Raw genomic sequence first — 20751 nt, forward strand, 5'->3', positions numbered from 1 at the left:
CTGAGATCCTATAAACATTCAAAAATAATGTTTTCAGGTTAAAACAGTATCATGCTTTCTGAAGTTAGCGCTTTCTCGTTGCTATCAGCACTCAACTGCTGAAAGTTTGACACCCTCTATCAGCCCCCATGATGATTTCACCAGTGCCTGTTTCCAGCCTACACCCGGTTCCGCCCCCGACCCATCAGCCTAACGTCACGTGACAATATTTGCATACTACCTGGGGCTGGGTGTGACGCTCCCCTTTTCTGCGTCTTCTCATTGGTGGCTCTGGAGAACCAGCCCTCTTCCAGACTGACCAATCAGTGACCTCTCGGACGTCGGGAAGCAGGCAGGGGGTGGGGTGGGGGTGGAGTTTTGGATTGGATCGCTAGGCCCATAGACCAATCATCCTTGGAAAAGGGAAATATAAGCGGCGGATTGGTCGGGAGGGAGTTCTTGGGGCTTCGTAAGCCAATGAGAGCTCTGAGCTGAGGGGGCCGGTCTCCGCTCCGTAGGGCAGATAAGCAGCGGCAACCGGGGCCCGGGGGCTGTGTGTGGCTTGCAGTGGGGCTGAGGCAGGAGGGCTGTCGGGCGGGCGATGGCGGGGGCCGCAGCGGGCGGCAGAGGCGGCGGTGCCTGGGGGCCGGGGCGCGGAGGGGCCGGGGGGCTCCGGCGGGGCTGCTCTCCCCCAGTCCCCGCCGGCTCCCCCCGGGCTGGGCTGCAGCCGCTCAGGGCCACGGCCCCCTTCCAGCTGCAGCAGCCGCACCAGCGCCGGGACGGGGGTGGCCGCGCAGGTGAGCCGGGCCTGGTGCCGGGGAGGTGGGGAAGCCGTTGGGGGAGGGGGGGCGCGTGATGAAGGGGGAGGGGGAAGTGTGAGGGGGAAGTGGATGGCGGCGAAGTAGGGAAAAGGGGCGCAAAGTCTGCGAGGTTGGAGGAATCGAGGGGAGTCATGAACGTGGGGTGCACCGTCAGGAGTCACTTAGGGCCGGGAGGTTGTGGTGGGGGACCTGGTAAATGGAGTCTGGCTTTGGGGGCGTAACCGAAAAGTAGGCAGAGGTGTTGTGTGGGGACTAGTGGAAGATGCAGGGGGTGGGAGCGAGGTGTGAGGGGGGAGTGGCGCGTGCTGGGGGGCGCCCTGCTGGGAGAGCTGGTCCTGGGAGCAAGGTGCGGGTGGGCGCTGGACGCCTGCATGGGGAAGGGGAGGGGCATGGAGGAGCGCCCAGTGGAACCATGTGTTACTTCTCCAACTTGAGTTTGGCCCCAGCATCCCTCTGTGCAGCAGAGGAGTTTCTTTCCCCACCACTTCACGTGCGCTTCCCTTTATGCCACCTCCTAGAGCTGATTTTATCTGAGCCGTTGGAATAAGTTAGATTAACGGCTTTTACTGCCTACAAACTCTCCGCTCCCGATTCCCCACATTCCTCTCTGTGTGGCCCAGAAGCTGTATGTGCCCAGATCGTTGACCTGCTTAATATGGCTGTCTCATTCCAAGCATCGCGTCTGTGTGTGTGTGTGTAGGACCTGGGCAGCTTGCTTCCCCTGCCCCCCCATACTTGCCACCCACCCATCCCCTCCCCTTTGCCCACTTCCCCTCACCAAGGTTGTTTTGGGCATTGCCAGTCAACGCAGCAGTGGGGTGAGGACGACAATCAGTACACTGTGGCAAATACCCCACTTTCTGAACAGCACTGAAAAGGTGTCTTAATAGCAGCTTGATGTGGTGGGTGTGGGGAAACTAGGGAGGAGCAAGCTTAACCTTGCTTTCACACTCAAAGCTGTGACCAGTCCCACAAACGGAGGCAGTTAGGAAAGGGAAAAGAAACCTACTTGCATGAGGAGGTTGGCAATAAGTTGAAAGTGAGGCTTACATTTGATTCACACCAGATGTGAACAGATCACTACACACTTGCAAAGCCTCAGAGTCTGTACCAAATGTACAAAAGTCGTGGTCCCTGCCATCTAACGGCTAATGGCATTCTCTGAACCAGAGTCTCTTGAGATTTTTGTGATTACTAAACTTAACTGCACATCTTCCTGAAAGTAGAGCTGCTATTGTGCCTGGCTAGGTAGGAATGGGATTTAGAGGGTCTCTGAGGTAGAAAGTCCCCAAGTCTCTCTGGACTTCACTGCAAATGTTAGCATCACATCTTGGAACTCAGAAACTTGGTCAAATCTAATAGCAAGATGGTGACCAAGTAATAAAAGTATGTGTAGAATCCGGTGGTGTAGAGCAAGGCAATGCCCAGACAAACACATCCCTATCCTGAGTTGTAAAGCAAACCACAAGACTACAAACCTGTAGGTTTTGTTTGGGCTTCCTTGGAGCCCAGGGAAGTTAGTAGAACAGCAAGCACCAGAACCTTAGTCACTTTTAGTAGAAATCCACAGAAAACCTGCTGCTGTAGTAGTTGGAAATCTATTAGCAATCCTATTTTAAGAGCTGTTATTTTGTGTCTATAGAACTAACATTAAAAGGGTAAATAAACACTAGAGAGTGCGGTAGAAGGGGGAAGAGTGTAGGTTTGCCTGCCTGAGTTCTTCAAATGGCCTGCTCCTTTTACAGGGCTCCTGAGATACTGGTAAAAACATAGGAAGCTAGGTCGCTGCTTAACTTGACAGGTGATTCAGGGCAAGTTGGGTGGACTCTTGCTCATGGATTGGACTCATCCATTATTCTCCACCTATTGGTATCCCAGAGGCATTAATATGGCGCTTGCCTGGTGGATAGCAGGATTAGCTGTAGATTTTCAGTGAAGCAGGAGAGAGGAATGGTAAAAGAAGGAGAGTAGCCTGAGCCTATGCAGTTCTTTGTGGCTAGGCATTAGGGGAGTGTACCTGGCCTTTGGTTTGGGAGCACATCAGATTTTCTATATGTTGACTTGAACCCGTATGTGTGTTCAGACTGTTTCCATTCCTTGGCCTGGAGAAGTGGCAGGAATGGCTTGTAGGCCAACAGGGTATACGTGATAAAGGGAAACCCCTTGCAATCATAAAACCTTAAATAGCGTGGCATTGGGAGCCAGAATGCCTGGGTTTCAAATCCAGGGTTCTGCCGTTCACTAGCTACTGGCTTTGAGGAAGTTACCTCTGTGCCTCAGTTTCCTCATCGGTAAACTGTGGATAATAATACCTACACCATAAGAATCAAACAAGTTAATAGATTTAAAGTGCTTAGAACACTGCCTGGCACATGGAAGGTGCTGTAAAAGTATTTGCTGCTGTTATTGTTATTCCCTCTCCCTAGCCAAGGTGAGAGGACTGTTGGCCAAAGCCCTTTGCCTTTTCAGGCTTCAAAGAGCAAACCCAGATTGGTCTGAAACCAGTACTGCAGGTTTCAGAATTTCAGGGCCTCCCCTTGCACTTTTATTCTCTCATCTTTTAAAATGAGCTTTCTAAACAGGGCTCTGAAACTCAACTGTTTAAAAAGGCATGTGAGCTGGGACTGGGTTTCAGGAACAATTCAGTGTCGTCACTGTTTCTGTTTCCCATCTCACAGTGATGTAACACTCAGAGCTGGGTGGTTATCTCCTCACCACACACCCTGTTGTGTTCTTGACAAGATACATCAGACCTTGTAAAAAGGGTCATGGTATAAAGAGTGGAATTTGCCTTTTGCGGCCATTCATCCATAAGGGATGTCTTCATAAAGTGAGGAATGGCTTCATTTTTATGAACCTGTACTAGGGATGAGGAAAATGTGGAGAGAAAAATGAAGGTCAGCTCTAAGAAAGCAAAGAGCCACTAGTGGGTAATAGAAAACCAGAATAAATTTACTGCATTTCCCCCTTAAATTCTCTCCTGTGTCGTATGTCAGTTGGAGGCTGCTAACTTTTATGTTCTGCCAGGACTACCTATGATAGACAAAATGCGGGACTAGGAGGTGACTTATTCTGGGTTCCACTCTTGCCTATCTTGTTTAATATCTCTGTCTCCATATCCCGAGAATGTGTTCTTCTTGTTGTGTGCCATTGAGTCAATTCAGACTCATAGCAACCCCATGTGACAGAGTAGAACTGCCTGATAGGGTTTTCTAGGCTGTAATCTTTTTGTTGTTGGTGTTGAGAGTATACACAGCAAAACATACACCAATTCAGAGGTTTCGACATGTAGCATTTAGTGACACTGATTACATTCTTCAAGTTGTGCAACCATTCTCACCCTCCTTTTCTGAGTTGTTCCTTCTCTATTAACATAAATTCACTGCCCCCTAAGGTTCCTATTTAATCTTTCGAGTTGCTGTTGTCAATTTGATCCCATATAGATAGTTCTTAACAGAGCATAATGCTCAAAGCAGACATGTTTTACTAGTTAAGCTAAGCTATTGTTTGTTTTTAAGAAGGTTTCAGGCGATATTTTTTGTTTAAGGTTTAAAGATTACATCAGGGCAATAGTTTTAGGGGTTCATCCAACCTTCATGGCTCCAAGAAGTCTGGAGTCCATGAGAATTTGAAATTTTGTTCTACATTTTCTCCCTTTTGATCAGGATTCTTCTATAGAATATTTGATCAACATGTTCAGTGATGGTAGCCAGGCACCATCCAATTCTGGTCTCATGGCAAAGGAGGCAGTTTTCATGGAGACAGTTAGCCACACACATTCCGTATCCTTCTTCTATTTCTGACTCTGCTTCTTCCTCTGTTGCTCCAATTGAATCGAGACCAATTGTTGTGGCTTTGATGGCCACTTGCAAGCTTTTAAGACCCCAGGCACTACACGATGAACTAGGATGCAGAACAGAAGCACTAAACATGTTATTAGGCCAATTAACTGGGATGTCCCGTGAAACCACGACCCTAAACCTCCAAACTAAGAAACCAAATCCCATGTGGTTTTTGGTTGTACATAAGCCTAGGCTGTAATCTTTATGGGAACACATTGCCAGGTCTTTCTCCCGCAGAGCCACTGAGTGGGTTCCAACTGTCAACCTTTTCGGTTAGCAGCCGAGTGCTTAACTGTTGTATGACCAGGGCTCCTTTCCCTAGAATGTAGGTAGCATTTAATCCTGTTTTGCAAATTACTTCTCCAGCGGACCAGCCCCTCGGGACAGTCATATGCTGCCTTCATACCTCCTTTGTCCACCAGCGCCTTGTTAAGCCAGGGGTTGGCAATTAAGCCCTGCAGGCCAAATCTGGTCCTCTGCCTGTTTTTGTAAATAAAGTTTTATTGAAACATAGCCATATGCCTTCATTTAGTTACCATCTGCGGCTGCTTTCATGCTACAATGGCAGAGTGAGTAGCTGTGATAGAAACTGGATGGCCCACAAAGCCTAAAATATTGACTCTTTGGCACTTTACTGAAAAAGTTTGCCTACCCTTATCTTAAATGTACCTGAACATTATTCCCATATAAAGATCAGTTTGAAATGTGTGTAATATATGCCCATCCTCATAAAATCCTACAGAGATCAAGAAAACTTAGTAGCCTGTATCCCCACTCAAATTTTAGGGGAGAAGGGGGTTCATCCGTTTCAGTCAATTCTCAGTCTTTATGGAAGATCAGCACATGTGAATCCAGGCTCTCCTCCCCCACCCCACCTCCACCACTGTCAGTTGACACGTGTTCAGTAGACTTAAACAAATTTTAATTTACATAAAAGTGTAACTGTTAGGTAAATTTGCTCTTCCTCCCCTTTTATGCCCTTTTATCTCCTGTTTGGACTTTCCTTGTTTTCTTTCCTTATTACCTTTTATTTTTCTGAACAGATCATTGAGAGCTGACAGTAGTTACCGTTGCCCTAAAATACTTACCACCCCACTGGGACATAGGAAGGGTAGTTTAAGTCAAATGTTGATTAGGGTCCCCAGGATGTCATTTGAATGCATATAAGGCAGCATTGTTATTACCAATGCTCTTGGTAATTATTAAACTCCTTTCCTTGCAATGCTTTGAAAACTCAGTCCTTGGGAGATGGATGTTTAAATACATATGAAACCACACAGAGGTGGTTGCTTATTAGAGACCCTGAGAGAAGGCCCCCACCAAGCCATTGTCCTTCTGGCCCATGGTGCCAGAAACAGCCTGAGATTAGAAAAGAGTTTGAGTTTTCTATGCCAAGGAGCTGTCTTGCTATAATGTGGCTTGGGGGTGCAGTTAAAATCCTTTAAGAGCTACAATCGTCCTTCAAAACCTGTGATTGAGGCACCTTCTGGGAAGCATTAAAAACAAGGCACTTCTCAGCCTGACACTGTGAGCTGTTGGTTTTGACAACTTTTCTAGCATCAGGCACATGGTTCGCAAAATGCACTGTGGAAGTATCTGACTCTTAAATGTCGTCACCAGTGATGACACCCTTGAAATTAGAGGCTTCATTGCCTAGCTATTTTATTTCTTTGCTACCGAAAGGAGTGTAGGTCCGTGTGTTCTTCAGTATTTTGGGTGGCAAAGTATTACGTAGTATGGGAAGTTCTTCACTTACATAACAAAGAGCTAGGAGACTTTAAACCATTTGAGATCACTAGAGGAGGAGGTCAGAGAACAACTGAGGGGTGTTCTCTCTGGTTCCAGTTGTAGCTCTCTAGAAGATCTGAGGCAGGATTACAAAACTTTCATAGTTATCATGGCAGTTTGAATGTTGCCAAGGGTGGTTGGTGGGCTTCCATAGCCAGAGAACACTTCACCTGCATTTTCTGCTAGTTTTATACTGAATGGTGTGATGGGCACGAGGGCCACAGTATTCCTTCATCTTAGTGGAACTGTTGGAAATAGAGTGACCTCCTCTAGATTCTTACAACTCTCAGGTAGAGTCTTACTGCCAAAGGATTCAGACTATAGGGTGGGACACATTCTGGGGCAAGTCTGGTTTTGAGTTCTTATTGACACTATCGCATATATCAAATAATGTCAAGTGTTTGACTACACTTACCTGTGCTAACTCTTATTCCGCAGGCAGTTTGGAGCCCTTTTAAGGGGCTGGAGGGGAAAACTTTGAGTTTCCTTCCCAGTTCATAGTGAAGGTGGGTGCCCACTAGCAAGTTAGTTTAATGACAGTGGGCAATCTCTTTGTGGGACAATAAGTTCTATCCCCCTCTGAGATGGTTGTTATCCTCCCTGTCATAGGGGGAGCAGGGAAGAGTGGAAGCAGAGATGGGATGAGTTGGAAATCTGGTCAGTTTTCCACCTCTGCTTGAGTTGAATCTTCACAGAGGGCTCCATTATTTGGTTTGCAAGGTTATGAATTAACCTAACGTTAGCCAAATCTGTTCACATTGTTGGAGTCCCTGGGTGGTACAAACAATCAGTGAACTCGGCTGCTAACAAAAGGTTGAAGGTTGGAGTCTACCCAGAGGCGTCCGGCCGTCTACTTCCAAAACATCAGCCACTGAAAACCTTCTGGAGTATAGTTCTATTCTGACGCACGTGGGGTCACCATGAGTCGGAATCACCTCGATGGCAACTGGTATTCACAGTGTTAGGTCAAAAACAAATCCTAACCTGAGATATGGAAGAGTTTTGGATTATGTTTGGAGTTTGTAAATTATCTGTGCTCCAGTTTCTTTCCATTAGCGTGGAGCTTGTGAAGGAGCCCTTGTTCTTGGGAACAGCTGTATGGTGGGAGGTTCTCTTACAGCTGGCTGCTAACTCTCAGGCCTCCAGCTCATGGTCCCTGTGGAGCCTCCTGGGTTTTAAAACTTTTCCTGGCACTTTGCTTTCTGCTCCACACTTTTCCTCAAGATCACTACAAAGCTGAATGCCCAGTTTTAGAGTCATTTAAATGTTTATCCTCAGGCCCAAATAAGCCTCAATTGACTTTTACTGTGTGGGAGCACCACAGCCAATCAAGGGTGGCTTTAATGAACTTGAAAGAATGCTGTCAAAGTATTTTCATAATAGGGAAGCTTAACTCCAGCCCTTGGGGAACCTGGAACTGAAGTCCGGGCCGTGTACAGACACTTACCCCGCCCTGCTCAGGCACACAGGTTTAGGGTTTGCTCACGAGCCCCAGACAGCTGACATCGGGGGTGGATGGAACGCCTTTGGCCCAGCCCTGCCTGTGAATTAGCAGTTCATGCTTCCAGCTCCCTAGTAAAAGGGGTGGAGATGGAGGGAGGCCCAGAAAACTCCTCTGAGGGCTTTGGTTGATCTGAAGCAGAAGGTCTATGGTCTGGAGTTGGGAATTTTCTCTCAAGGCTACTGAGTGTGGCTTCTTAGAGGATGGATGGTGAGATGCCTCTTCTACGACCCTGAGCTCCTATCTTGAGAATGGTGTGTGTAGCTCTTCTAGAGGAACCATGTTACTAGAGGGCAGCCTAGTCCATCACCACTTGAATCCCTTATCATCTGATCCTAAATGAAGACATGCAGGAGAGCTTTGAGGGCACCGCCTCAAGGGGCACAGGTCAGATTAAATACACAACTCTAAAAGTACATGGCTAACACATGTATAAGTGAAGAAAATAATAAACTCAAACTATAGGAGGCAGAGAATGAAAGACTATTCAGTGGTAGGTGGAGTTAGAGAACTACTAGGATGAGATGTTTTGAGTAGGTTTTTGTTTTGTTTTGTTTTGTTTTGGGCTAGTATATTATGCTCCCTAAGGTTAAATTGATTTTTTTTCTCTTTCTGCTCTCCCTTCCCTTTCAAAAGGATATTAATGTGGCCTTGTCTGGTCAGCCATGCTCCTTAACTTTCTCAGACCTCTTTAGTCCCCTCGGCCCCATCCTGGAAATTGTTTGCCTGCCTTTTTAAGAGGTAGGCACCTCATGTTTCAAGTTCAAGTGCAATGGAACTCACCCTGCAGCTTGAACAGATTTGAGTGTTTTTGCAGAGGGAGGGCCAGAGCAGATGGGGAGTGTCATGCTCAATAAATACTTGTTGGATTGAGTTGCTGGAACGGCAGCGGGGGTGGGGAGAGTGAGCCACACCTCCCCCAGGCTCACTTATAATGGTCTTTCCCACTTCTGGTTCCCACACAGTGTTCCCCCTCTGTAATACCTCTCTTCAACCACTTACAAGGCAAACCTTCCCCTACCCCCACCCCCAAAGTGTTAGTGTTCTTGCTCACTTTAAATCACTGGTCTTCTATTCATCCTGGCCATTGGGCTTGAAGCCCAGCTGGTGGCAAAGACGTGGCGTTTCCATGGATGTCATTGCTAGGCCCGTAGGTTCTCTTCCCCACACACTTAAAGCCAGCAGGTGAGCCTGGGCCATTACCAGATTGATTCATGGAAACAGCCGATGTTTAGGATTTTGTTATGATTTTGTAAAAAAGCCAGACTACCTGGCTTTCAGCTTAGAAGTGGCAATGGGTAAGAGGCCAAGGAGACCAAGACGAATGCCTTCACTCCAGGTGGACTTGTACCAAAGTCCTAGTAGTGCTATACTGTATAGCAGGGGAAGGCAGGACAACAAAATCTCAACTGGTGACTTTTCCTGACTACCCACACATTGCCGTGGAGTCAATTCCAACTCATAGTGACCCTATTGGATTTCTAGACTAGGGAGCAGAATCATCTATTGGCTCAAGGTTGGCTTCAGGGGTATGATCAGGGTGGAGGCCACCTTCTCCCAAGACAGGTACCATCCCATGATGCCAGACACTGCTGTTTCTCCTCCTCCTCCTACCAGATGGGAAAATGCTGGAATGAGATGATCATCATCATTCCCCAAGCCCTGGACACATACACTGTCACCCACAGAGTCTGTGCTCCACTGCCTTTAAGGTTGCCAACCACAGGCTGGGGGGCTTGGTCCAAATGGTTTCATAAACCTGCCTGGCTGGGTGTAGCTGAACAGAGTAAAAATGTGACTGGAGGGAGAGGCAGCTTCTCCTTCCCTCCTCCTCTTCCCTACCCCATACACTCCCTTTGCTTGAAGAGTTTTCTTTTCTTGCTCTGTGTGTGTTTGATCGCCCACACAGCTCTGACAGAACCACCGCTGATAACACGTGCGCTCCCTGCCCCACAGCTGCAGGCTGGCTGAAAACCTGCCACACAGCCCCCTGTTTTGGGGTTGTGTTCTTAACTCATGCCCATCAGATATGGCATACAAGCTGGGGCTGAGGGGGATGGGGTGGGTAGGGTAGCATTTGGCATACGAGAGGGGAAGCAACCAGAGGGCTTTCACAATATTACGTAGTCTGGATTTAGAGACTGGAGAGAGCAGGGCTGTGCAAGCTGCTGTCATGAAGTACGTGCATGTTCGTAATGCTGAGAGTGGCATCTGGGCTCTTCCTCGTTAGAACTGGAATCTTGGGTGGTTCCGTGTTCACAGAAGAAGACTAAAACAGCTGCTGCTTTAGAAAGACAGAGTCTGAATGCCAGCTTTGGAAGACCCCAGCACTCACCTGTATTTTTCAGGGAAGTTGAGATTATAAATAGCTTTAGTTTCAGAAACGTGCTCCATTTGTTTAGCTCTTTGTTGCTCTTTATCAGTACTCTCAAATGTTTCTCATTCATATTCATAACAGTCCTGCAGGTGAGGGTAGCCTTTACTTGTTTTTGCAGATAAGGAAACTGAGGCCCAGAAAGGAAGTGACTTGCCAAGGACCATGGGATTAATAAAGCCCTTTTGCTCCTGGTCCAGGGCTCTTCCCATGTATGCATAGAGAGGTCGTTGTGCATTTCATCCCAGGCTGTCATCCCCTGCTGCCTACCCAGCACGTCCCCAGCCTTTATTTCCCCTCTCTTTGTATACCTGTGTCCCAGGAACAAAATTTAATTGTTAAACTGACCAAAAGAGAATCGGAAAGAAAATGGGCTGCAAAGAAGTCTCTTCTTCCTCCAGCATCTCATAAGTGCCTAGCCATACCATAGGCTCACCTGATGTAGATTATTTATTATATGTGTGATGTAGTGGTAGCTCCGTGGATGTTTCCAACTGGTTTGAGACATGCATTTTCCATGCGGAATGAGCAGTTAACCAGAGACAGATAAGGCATAGGAGGCCAGCAGGGTGTTCCTGCCTCTGTGGGTCATGGTCATGGTTATTGAGCTCAGGGCCATGTCAGGGAGACCTTCTAAGATGTCTTGATATGTGTGACTATGTGGAACCCAAAAAAGCACCTGGGAATAAGTGTGGGCAGTATATTCCTTTGACAGGAAGTGGGGGCTAGGTGCAGGTGGCATTGCTTCAAGATGATGACAACTTAGTCTGCTGCTCAATGTCGGGGACCCCTGGTGTAACCCCCCAAAAAGCACACACTGCTGGTGGGAAAGAGGCCTGTTGGACATGTGATCTGTCTGAGCATATCCCTCTCCTAGCTTTAGGTGAACTGGGAGTGGGGTAATTGTGATATATGATAGAGCAGCTTCTAAGACAGGTATGTGTCCACTAACAGGGATAGCAGGGACTTGAACTCCAGGAGAAAGCTCCATCTAGGGACTTGGTATCATGGAGAATTGCTTGGTCTACTTCACAGAGATTATCTAACCCTCCTCAGAGGAGTGTTATGGGCAGCTCTTACCTCCAAAACAGATTTTGTATAGAATACTTCTAATATTCTAACAACCATATCCTTATGCGGAACCTTTCTTTCCCAGTTACTTCCCAACCTCATAAGATAAAATCCCATTTGGACAAATATTATTAAAATGATTCTGTATAATAAAGCTATTTTCCTGGTTCATGTAAATGATTTGTTGTTTTTTGTGGTTTTTGTTTAAAGGAAAAAAAAAAAAGAGAGAGAGAAACCAACAATCTCATGTAGCAAGTACTTTTTCTGGTCCCTGCCCATGTAATAGTTCATCACTCTAAACCAGAACACTTTTGAGTGTTTGCTGTTTGCATTGTAGGCGGGGAGAAGGGAGCTGAGCTGTGGAACCATCACCAAGTAGCAGCACTCCCTTTGCTTTCTCTTCACCTCGAACCTCCCACCCTCGGAAACTTCCCTGTTCTTTTCAAACAGAACACTACACAAAAACCCAGCAAAGCAGAGTATGTGAGTATGTGTGTGTGTGTTTTTGAATGTGAGTATGTGTGCATTTGAGTGTGAGCATGTGGGTGTCTTGAGTGTGAATGTGGGAGAATGTGTGTGTGAGAGAGCAAATGATAAAGCAAGTGGGGCAAACGTTAACAGGCAAATCTGGGTAAAGGTTATATGGGTATTCAACGTACTATTCTTATTCTTGCATCTATAAGTTTGAAATTATTTCCAAATAAAAAGTTATAAAAATAAATATAGACTAATTTGACTATATCAGGAGCTCTTTAGAATAGAAATTTTCTTCTCTCTTTCATCTTTATAACATCTCTTGTTCTCCCCATTTGACAGACGGAACAACTGAAACCCAGAGAAGTTAAGTGACTCGTCTGAGTTCACGTAGCACATTGGGGCACAGGCAGGATTTGGGTCCAGGTATTTACCATTATAGTAGGCCACCTCTCAGGAGACTCCTGCTTATCTGTACCCCTCGACATGGACAAGCTTGGCATCAGATTCTGAGAACTGGTTGGGTGCCTGCTGCCATGTGTCCAAGCCCCGGCCATGCCCCACCCTGACCCAGCAGAGGAGTCAGCAGGGTTGCAGCAGTCTGCTGTAAGGCACTGAACATACTCAGGATACAGGTACCTTCTAGGGAAAAGTGCTTCCTTGTTCTAAGAAACACTCTCACTGTGCTCTTTACTTAACTCTCTTTGTTTCTTAAAATACGTGAAATTGGAAGGTTCTTTTGTGCCAGAGCCATGACATTTATGTAGTAGAGACCTGAGAGGAAAAGAAGTTGAGTTTGGTTTAGAAAATGATGCCAAGTTCTGGGCCGTCAGCTTTCCTCTGCTGTGGACCAGCTGATAGTTGTACAAGACTGTCTTGTGAGGAGGACAGTTGCATGGTTTAGTGCAGCACATCTTACCAAGTGGGTCAGGAGTTACAACTTCATACAGAAAGGAATGGCTCATTTTTAGTTAGTGAAAACCTTCCGCTACCCACAGGGCCCAAGGAAGGGTGGATCTCACTGTTAAGCAGGCAAAGTTAGAGGTTCAGACACTGCCGTTTTTTTCCCAGCCCCTTTTCTCTCACTCCAAACCATGTTATGTATCTCTCTCTGCTCCTTGAAGGCACTTGAATTATTCTTTTCATTTTGCTTACTGATATTTTTTCCCGTAGCTGCCAGAATTTGGGTACGTGAATGAGTCCTACTCTACTTTTTAACGTAGAAGAAACAATCTTTTGAAAGTCTTTAGTTTTAGTATGTGTCCTTTATCTGAAACGCCTATCTGGACTTACCCTCTCCTGACTGTAAAGTTGTCATCAAAGGATTTTGTTCATGGGCTCCAGGCAGTTGTATGAAACAGACCCATGAGCATTTATTTACTATATTATTACCCCAGCTTGTATATTTAGATTGGTTGTCCTTAGAGGCTGTCAAGTTATATGGGCTATCCCCACTATTCCCTGATTCTTTTTTCCAGAACTTTGGCTCTGTCCTGCCCCAAAGTAAATGTCAAGTGGACAACAACCAGAAGCAAGGGGGCAAGATGCAAGGAGGGTGAGAAAAGACTAACCCCAAATTCCTGCTGGATTGTCCGAGGCTTAGAGGTCTGTGTTGGAGCTGCTGCACAAATGGCCAAAGCTGTCTGCTTAGACAGCCTGTGACAACTAAGCCTCTACTTTCCAGTTCTTTAGGGCTTGGCTAGGAGGTCTTGGTAACTTGACATCCCAAACAGTTTCCCTGGATCAAGTTAATTCTCCTTTTTGCTTCAGGAGGCTAACCCTTTTCTTTACCTGACTTATAAAAGGAGGTGAAATTACTGTTAAACAGCTCCTGATTTAAGAGTAGATACAAAGCCGTCATATACAGGAAAGATGGTGTCACTTGCCTTCCGGTGGTGTGTAGTCCTTGCCCTCCTCTACTTCTGAAAGCATTTGTGGAGAGGTGACGTGACAAGCTTCCTTCTGCTATGAAGTCATCATTTATCTCAGGCACACATCGAGGGTAGGATAATTCTTTTTTTAAATTTTTTTTATTGTGCTTTAAGTGAAAGTTTATAATTCAAGTTAGTTTCTCATACAAAAATTTATACACACATTGTTATGTGACCCTAGTTGTTCTCCCTATACTGTGACAGCACCCTCCTCCTTTCTACCCCAGATTTCCCGTGTCCGTTCAGCCAGCTCCTATCCCTTTCTGCCTTCTCATCTCGCCCCCGGACAGGAGCTGCCCATTTAGTCTCATGTATCTACTTGAGCTAAGAAGCACACTCTTCACGAGTATCATTTTGTGTCCCACCATCCAGTCTAATCTTTGTCTGAAGAGTTGGCCTCAGGAATGGTTTTAGTTTTGGGCTAACAGAGTCTGGGGACCATATCTTCTGGGTCCCTCCAGTCTAAGTCAAACCATTAAGTCTGGTCTTTTTACTAGAATTTGAGTTCTGCACCCCACTTTTCTCCTGCTCCATCAGGGAGTCTCTGTTGTGTTCCTTGTCAGGGAGGTCATTAGTGGTAGCCGGGCACCATCTAGTTCTTCTGGTCTCAGGCTGATGGAGTCTCTGGTTTATGTGGCCCTTTCTGTCTCTTGGGCTACTATATTCCTTGTGTCTTTGGTGTTCTTCATTCTCCTTTGCTCCAAGTAGGTTAGGACCAATTGATGCATCTTAGATGGCCGCTTGCTAGCTTTTAAGACCCTAGATGCCAGTCATCAAAGTAGGATGCGAAACATTTTCTTAATAAACTTTGTTATGTCAGTTGACCTACATGTCCCCTGAAACCATGGTCCCCAAACCCCTGCCCCTGCTACTCTGTCCCTTGAAGTGTTTGGTTGTATTCAGGAAACTTCTTAGCTTTTAGTTTAGTCCAGTTGTGCTGACTTCCCCTGTAGTGTGTATTGAGAGTAGGACAATTCTTTCCAATGTCATACCTTTCAAGATTCTTTCTGGAAGTGCTATCTAATCTGGCTTTTCAGACTAGGTTTACCGTGGAGGCACTACCTAACCTTTGAGCCTCCCTTAGGAAATCTGAACAACCAGAGCAAGAACAGGGCTTCAGAGCAGGGGCTGCCCTGGAATGTTGCCTAGCACACTTTGGGGTTTTTCCACAGCTAGGGCACAGCATGGGAATTTGCCACTGATTTGAGATCAGGTTGGGTCCATTCCAGAATATCAGTGGCCTGGTAGGGAACCACTGGATGGGATGTAGTTATCTCCTAGGTAGTTCCCCTTTGAAGTTGGGAACATGGGGTAACACTTGAGTAGGGGAGTGGCGACAATCAGAGAAGACTTCCTGCAAATGGGGCAAAATGGTTCACGGTGGTTTTCAAGGGTGTGAAGATTGGCCAGAGTAACTCAGATAGGATTTTAGACTCTGAAGGCAGAGCAAATTCTGTGACTGTGACCTTCCTGTCCCTGAGGAATGACACTGAGCAATTGTTCCTTATCCTGCCCCCGCTCCTCTCAGAGCAAAAGGAATAGAGTCAAGGTTAAGTGCAGAGGGTCCTGACAGATCCAACCTAGTGAGGTGCGGCAAGTGAGCAAACCTGTCTTCTGAGCTCTGATGTCTACTTGGTGGTTATTCCCGGCTTGCCCAGTCATGTGACCAAACCTTCTGCTTCTGGCTAGCCACAGGTAAATGGAGCACACTTTATACTCCTGGTGGGGGAGGAGTTGGGAGAGATCATCTGGGAGCCCACAACGCAGCTGTCTGATCAGCCTGGGTAAGGCGTATCTCCCTTTGACTTTGTACCTTTTTTTTTTGGCTTAACTTATCTTGCCCCAGATAATACCATGAGCTCTGAGCTTTCAATTTATTGGAATTGGTTAGTAGCCATCTCTTATTTACCCTCCAAGAGTTGGGGTATTCTAGAACTAAGGGAGGCTCAATTCATCTGGTGCAGCTTCTGCCTTCAGGGGGTGAATGTTGAGACACCCAGGGATGTGTAATTATCTCTTCCTGGAGCTCGTCAGGGGGAGACTCCACAACTTTACTCATTCAGTTTTGATGGATGAAAAGTTCTTCCTTGTATCTAACCAGAATCTCTGTCCGTTTTTACACCTTCCCTGAAGACAACTGATAAACTCTAATTCATTTCATCTTTCCTCCTGGGATCTCGCTGGCTATTTTTACCTCTCTTCCCTGGGCTCTCGCAGATTTCTGTATTACTTTTGAAGAATGATAATGGCAAATGGATGCCCAAGGGTCACTTGGCCAAGTATAACTCTGAAGTTATATTCAATTCAGTCATGCCTCTGGACCTATAAAACCAAACCCAACCCATTGCCATCAAGTCAATTCTGACTCATAATGAGGAGCCCTAGTGGCACCGTGGATAAGAGCTATGGCTGCTAATCAAAAGGTTGGCAGTTTGAATCCATCAGCTGCTCCTTGGAAACCCTATGGGGCAGCTCTACTCTGTCCTATAGGGTCGCTAAGAGTCAGAATCAACTCAATGGCAATGGATTCTGGACCTATAGGAAGCCCTTAATTCTGCCTGCAGTCTTGGTCTGGCTTCTGGGATGACGTGACCCTTCTTAATTTGTTTTCATGTCTCCTTTATTTAGTATCTTTATTTTACCTTGTACTGATTTACATCTTTTTGTGAGAGTTTCAGTTCCTTGCCTCAGATTAAGCCTCATTCACTGTTTGATTTCTTCTTACCTGCCTTCTCTTTCCCCAAATTAGAAGTCCAGTGCAGTGACCCAATTGAATTTGGCTACAGCTTGCAGAAGTCCAAATGCTAAAGGATGTGAGTACTTGATGAAGAGTGAATTGAATTTCTGTCTTCCCAAATTAAGCCAGTTCTTTTTTTCCTGCCAGTTTTTTTATTTTGGAAAAATTTCAAACCTACAGAAAAGTTGCAGATACAACAAACACCCATATATCCTTCACCTAGACTCATTAATTGCTAACTTTTTGCCACAACCATCTTCTTTCTCTTTCTCCCTCTGTATATGTACGTGTATATATGTCTAGACCTGTACATGTGTGCATCCATATATACTTTTTTTGTTAACTTGTTGAAAGTAAGTTGCAGATATTGTGACGTGTCACCCTTCACTACTTTAGTGGCATCTCCTGAGAATACGGACATTCTGCATCATCACAGTATCATTATTACACCTAAGGAAATTCCATATCATTTAATATCCAGTCTATATTCAGATTTCCCCTTTGATAGCTCTACTTGTTTTTAATCTAGGGTCCAGTCAAGGTTCTCACATTACATTTGGTTATGTCTTTTTAGTCTCTTAACCTAGAACTCTCTCCACCCTTATCCTTTTATTAAAAATGACTTTGACTTTTTGAAGCGTGTGCACCAGTTGCCTTCCTAACTGTTCTATGTTCCGAACTTTTCTAATTATTTGCTCATGGTGACATTTAACTTGTTCCTCTATCCCCCGTATTTCCTATAAATGGATAGTTAGGTCTGGAGGTGTGATTAGATTTAGGTTAAATGTTTTTGGCAAGAACATTTCATAAGTGAAATTGTGTACTTCATAATAGATTAGGAGGCATATAAATCAGGGTATACATTACTAAGTTTGATCACTTGAGGTGGCAACATTATTTTCTTAGTAATTTATGGAGTGATGAAATATTCTGTTCCCCAACAACCTTTTGCCTGAGAATTTTAGCATCCATTGATAACTCTTCCTGATTGAAATATTATTTTGGAGGTTGCATAAAGCCAGTTCTCTATTAACACAGATGGCAGTGAGTATTGACATGAGCAGTTCAGAAGAGGAATAACAAAACAATTTTTCTTAGCATTTTGGAATCATTGGGGAAAGGGCAACAAAGTAGGGTCACCAAATCTTGTCAAAGTTTGTGGGTATTTTGTGTGATATAGGCTGGTATTAAATTGACTATTGCTTAAACATATACTGACCATTTGCTTGAGGTCAGGGAGAAGGCAGGCTGGAGCTACAAGTAAGTCATAGTTTGTTCATAAAGCAGAAATTATTATGAATATTTGAAAGTTATCTGTAATCCTATGCTTCATTTCTCTCACTCACTTTTCCACTTTTCCTCACTAAGGAAGGGGTCCCCTGATATTTTAATTGTCCTCTTCATCCCCTTGACCCAGCCAACATGCCTGATGAGTGAAACAATGTTCCAGAAATCTAGGTATGATCGTCCTGGTTTCTGGCAAGGGAAGGAAATAGGGCCCTTCCAACCCACAGAGTAGTTCCTGAACCAAGGAGGCCAGGCTATCATGACACAGTTGAGTGTGACAGTGAAACACAAGAGTTGGAAATGTACTTTCAAAAGTCTTCAGTTTGGAGTTAAAAAGGCCTAGTCTCAATTTGCTCTGTGACCTGGGAGAAGTCAGTTAATCTCTTGACATGGAAGTGTGTCATGCCCCTCCCCCGCATCTGTAATAACACCTTGGAAGCTCTGATCCCTCTTCCATAGGGGAATCCGTGAGAGTGTGTGGGGTGCACGTATTCAGAATAGAAATCAGAGTACAGTTTCAATCACAGTTTTCCTCTCAGGACTTATTGTAGATGAATCTACCTAATCTCTGGTTCTTCCTTTACTTCAGTTATCTTAAGAGACTACCTAGGAGCAGACTGGGTATTGTGATTTCTTCTCTACTTGATAGGAATCAGATTGTTGTGGAAAGTGAAGATACTGAAGGGCTTATGCCTGTCCTTGGAGTTTATAGGCCACCCAGAAAAAAAATCCATTAGTCCCAAATAACCATGGGGTAAGGATTCTTTTTTTAGGAGAGGAGGCTAGACTATGTGCTATTTCTGCTTTTTTTGCAAAGGCCAAGTAGATCCCAAAGGAAAGTAGGCTCTAATCAGTAGCTGGTAATGTTTGGTTTTAAGAATGTTGAAATCCTACAGAACTCCTCTTCAGAGAATTCAGATAAAAGGTGAAAAGTTCACACCACTTCCTTTTCTTCTAACTGCAGCTTCTTGAGAATTGAACAAATGTCTGAGTAACTACTCTTTCTACCCTTTCTATACACACACACGTACACGTACACTTTGGAGTCATCCTTTTCCTCCTTGCTGATACAAAGAATTAGCATATTCCCTATTTTTTCCCCCCACAGTGACATCTCCATATGGGTTGCTCCTGGCCCTTCTCTCCAGCTGCCTACAGATGTGGTCTGCTTCCTGGGGAGTCAGACATGCAGCCAGAAATGCTTTCATTGGTTCTCATAGCCTGAGCTGCACACTTTAATAGGGAGTTAATAATAATTGAGGGCCTGCCTGAGAAGTTTTTTATGAGTATACAAATACCAGTATTCTTTTTTTCTCTTTAGGTAAGCCTTCTTGGTAGGGGAAACTTCATGTTAATCTTTTCTTCCCCTCCTTTTAAATCTGATTTCTTTACTTTCTTCTCCCTGTTATGGCCAAAATCAGCTATTGCTTAGTGTTGAAAGAAGCACTCAGAGCCCCGGGTTTAATTTTCCCAGCTGGAATGGATGTGGTCTCCTGGGCTTTCCAAGGAGGGCTCCTCTAACTCTTGTACAGTCATTTTAGGGATTTCAGTTTGACCCACAACTTCCCTCCAAAACCCATGTGTCCATGAATTAAGCAGTTAAGCAGTTAAGCAGTGCAGGACCACAGAGAGCTCAGAAGACTGCGCTGTTTAATCCCAACACACGTACTGAAATAGAAGAATAATCCTGAGAAGGTGCTAGGAGGAACTTCCCCTGCTTACTGCAGATCTGTTATTGGGGAAATGTTTAGAAACTGCGAATCCCTGTTTGACTTTGCTCTTCTCCAGATTAACATTTGCCCCCAACAAAAGTGCTGCATCACTGCTAGGGAACAGGGTCGGGCAGGGCCTGCTCTCTTGATGTCCAACCACACCGCCCTGCCTCTGCCTCCTGGGCTCCCTGCCCCTGCCGGCTTCACCTCCCTACTTTAGGAAGCAACCTTGATGGCTCTTCCTGGGTTCTCCTCCATCCCTTTCCCAACCACAGCTCTAAAAATGAGGGCCAAACCCTGCAAAAAAGAGAAATCAGCCTATAAGCTGGAAGAAAACTTATCTCTTTACGCTCTGAATTTTATGCCCTTTTGCTTTGTATTTGAAACGCAGTCAGGGTACAGGGTTGTGTGTGTATGTGTGTGTACACGTGTGTGCATATTTGTGACCTGGGTAAAAGGTGGCACTATGAAGAAAGAACTACTAGCGAGAAGGACCAAATCCCAAAGGTAGGGCATTCCACAGGACAACTGGCCAGATCTCGTCAAGTCAGTGTCATAAAAGAACAGGCTAGATGAAAAGATGTGACCAGTTATTATGCATGATGGATAAATCAGCTGTAACGGATACTTTTGGGTCATTAGGGGAAACTTGTATACAGGCTGGGTATTAGATAAGAGGAAACTTTACTGAAATGGAGATGTGAAAATCATCGACTGAAAAAAGCAGGTCATAGAAAATTATAATATCTCATTTTATTAAAAAAATACACATGTGCATGGAGAGAGCAGGAAGGATGTGTGCAGTGGTGATCTCTGAGTGCGGGAATGCATAGTTTTTTTTAGTTTTTGCTCATCTGTATTTTCTTATTTCCTTCAACATATGTATAGCTTCTGTTATAACAGGAGTTCTTTTTAAGAGGGGAGACGAGAAGACTAGGGCTAATAATGCTTCAAAGCCTGACAACATGAGAAAATGACTCATAACTTGTTTGTTGAACCAGCTAGTTGTTGAGTTTTTGCCATGTGTGAGACTTCATTGGCTGTCTCCCTTCCTTCTGTAGCCTTTCCTGAGTATTTTGGGATCACTAGGCCTCATGCTAAACCCTCTGGGGCAGTTCTACTCTGTCCTGTAGGGTTGCTATGAGTCAGAATGGACTCGGTGGCAATGGGTTTTAGGCCTCATGCTAACCGAGGATGGGTGGAAACAGGGCTTCAAATCAGTTCGTTCTGGTTG

General features: G+C 45.2%; 1 protein-coding gene across 1 annotated transcript in view; it reads left to right on the forward strand.

Annotated features, from left to right (window-relative positions):
• Positions 1-580: 580 nt before the first annotated feature.
• Positions 581-20751, forward strand: part of FAM117A (family with sequence similarity 117 member A) — a 49498-nt gene continuing 29327 nt past the window's right edge. The window contains exon 1 of the mRNA XM_004377956.2: positions 581-776. Within this exon, the coding sequence (XP_004378013.1) occupies positions 581-776 (196 nt within the window). The remainder of the gene's footprint in view (positions 777-20751) is intronic.

This window comes from Trichechus manatus, unplaced genomic scaffold, assembly GCF_000243295.1.
Source record: "Trichechus manatus latirostris isolate Lorelei unplaced genomic scaffold, TriManLat1.0 scaffold00054, whole genome shotgun sequence".
NCBI classification, from domain to species: domain Eukaryota; kingdom Metazoa; phylum Chordata; class Mammalia; order Sirenia; family Trichechidae; genus Trichechus; species Trichechus manatus.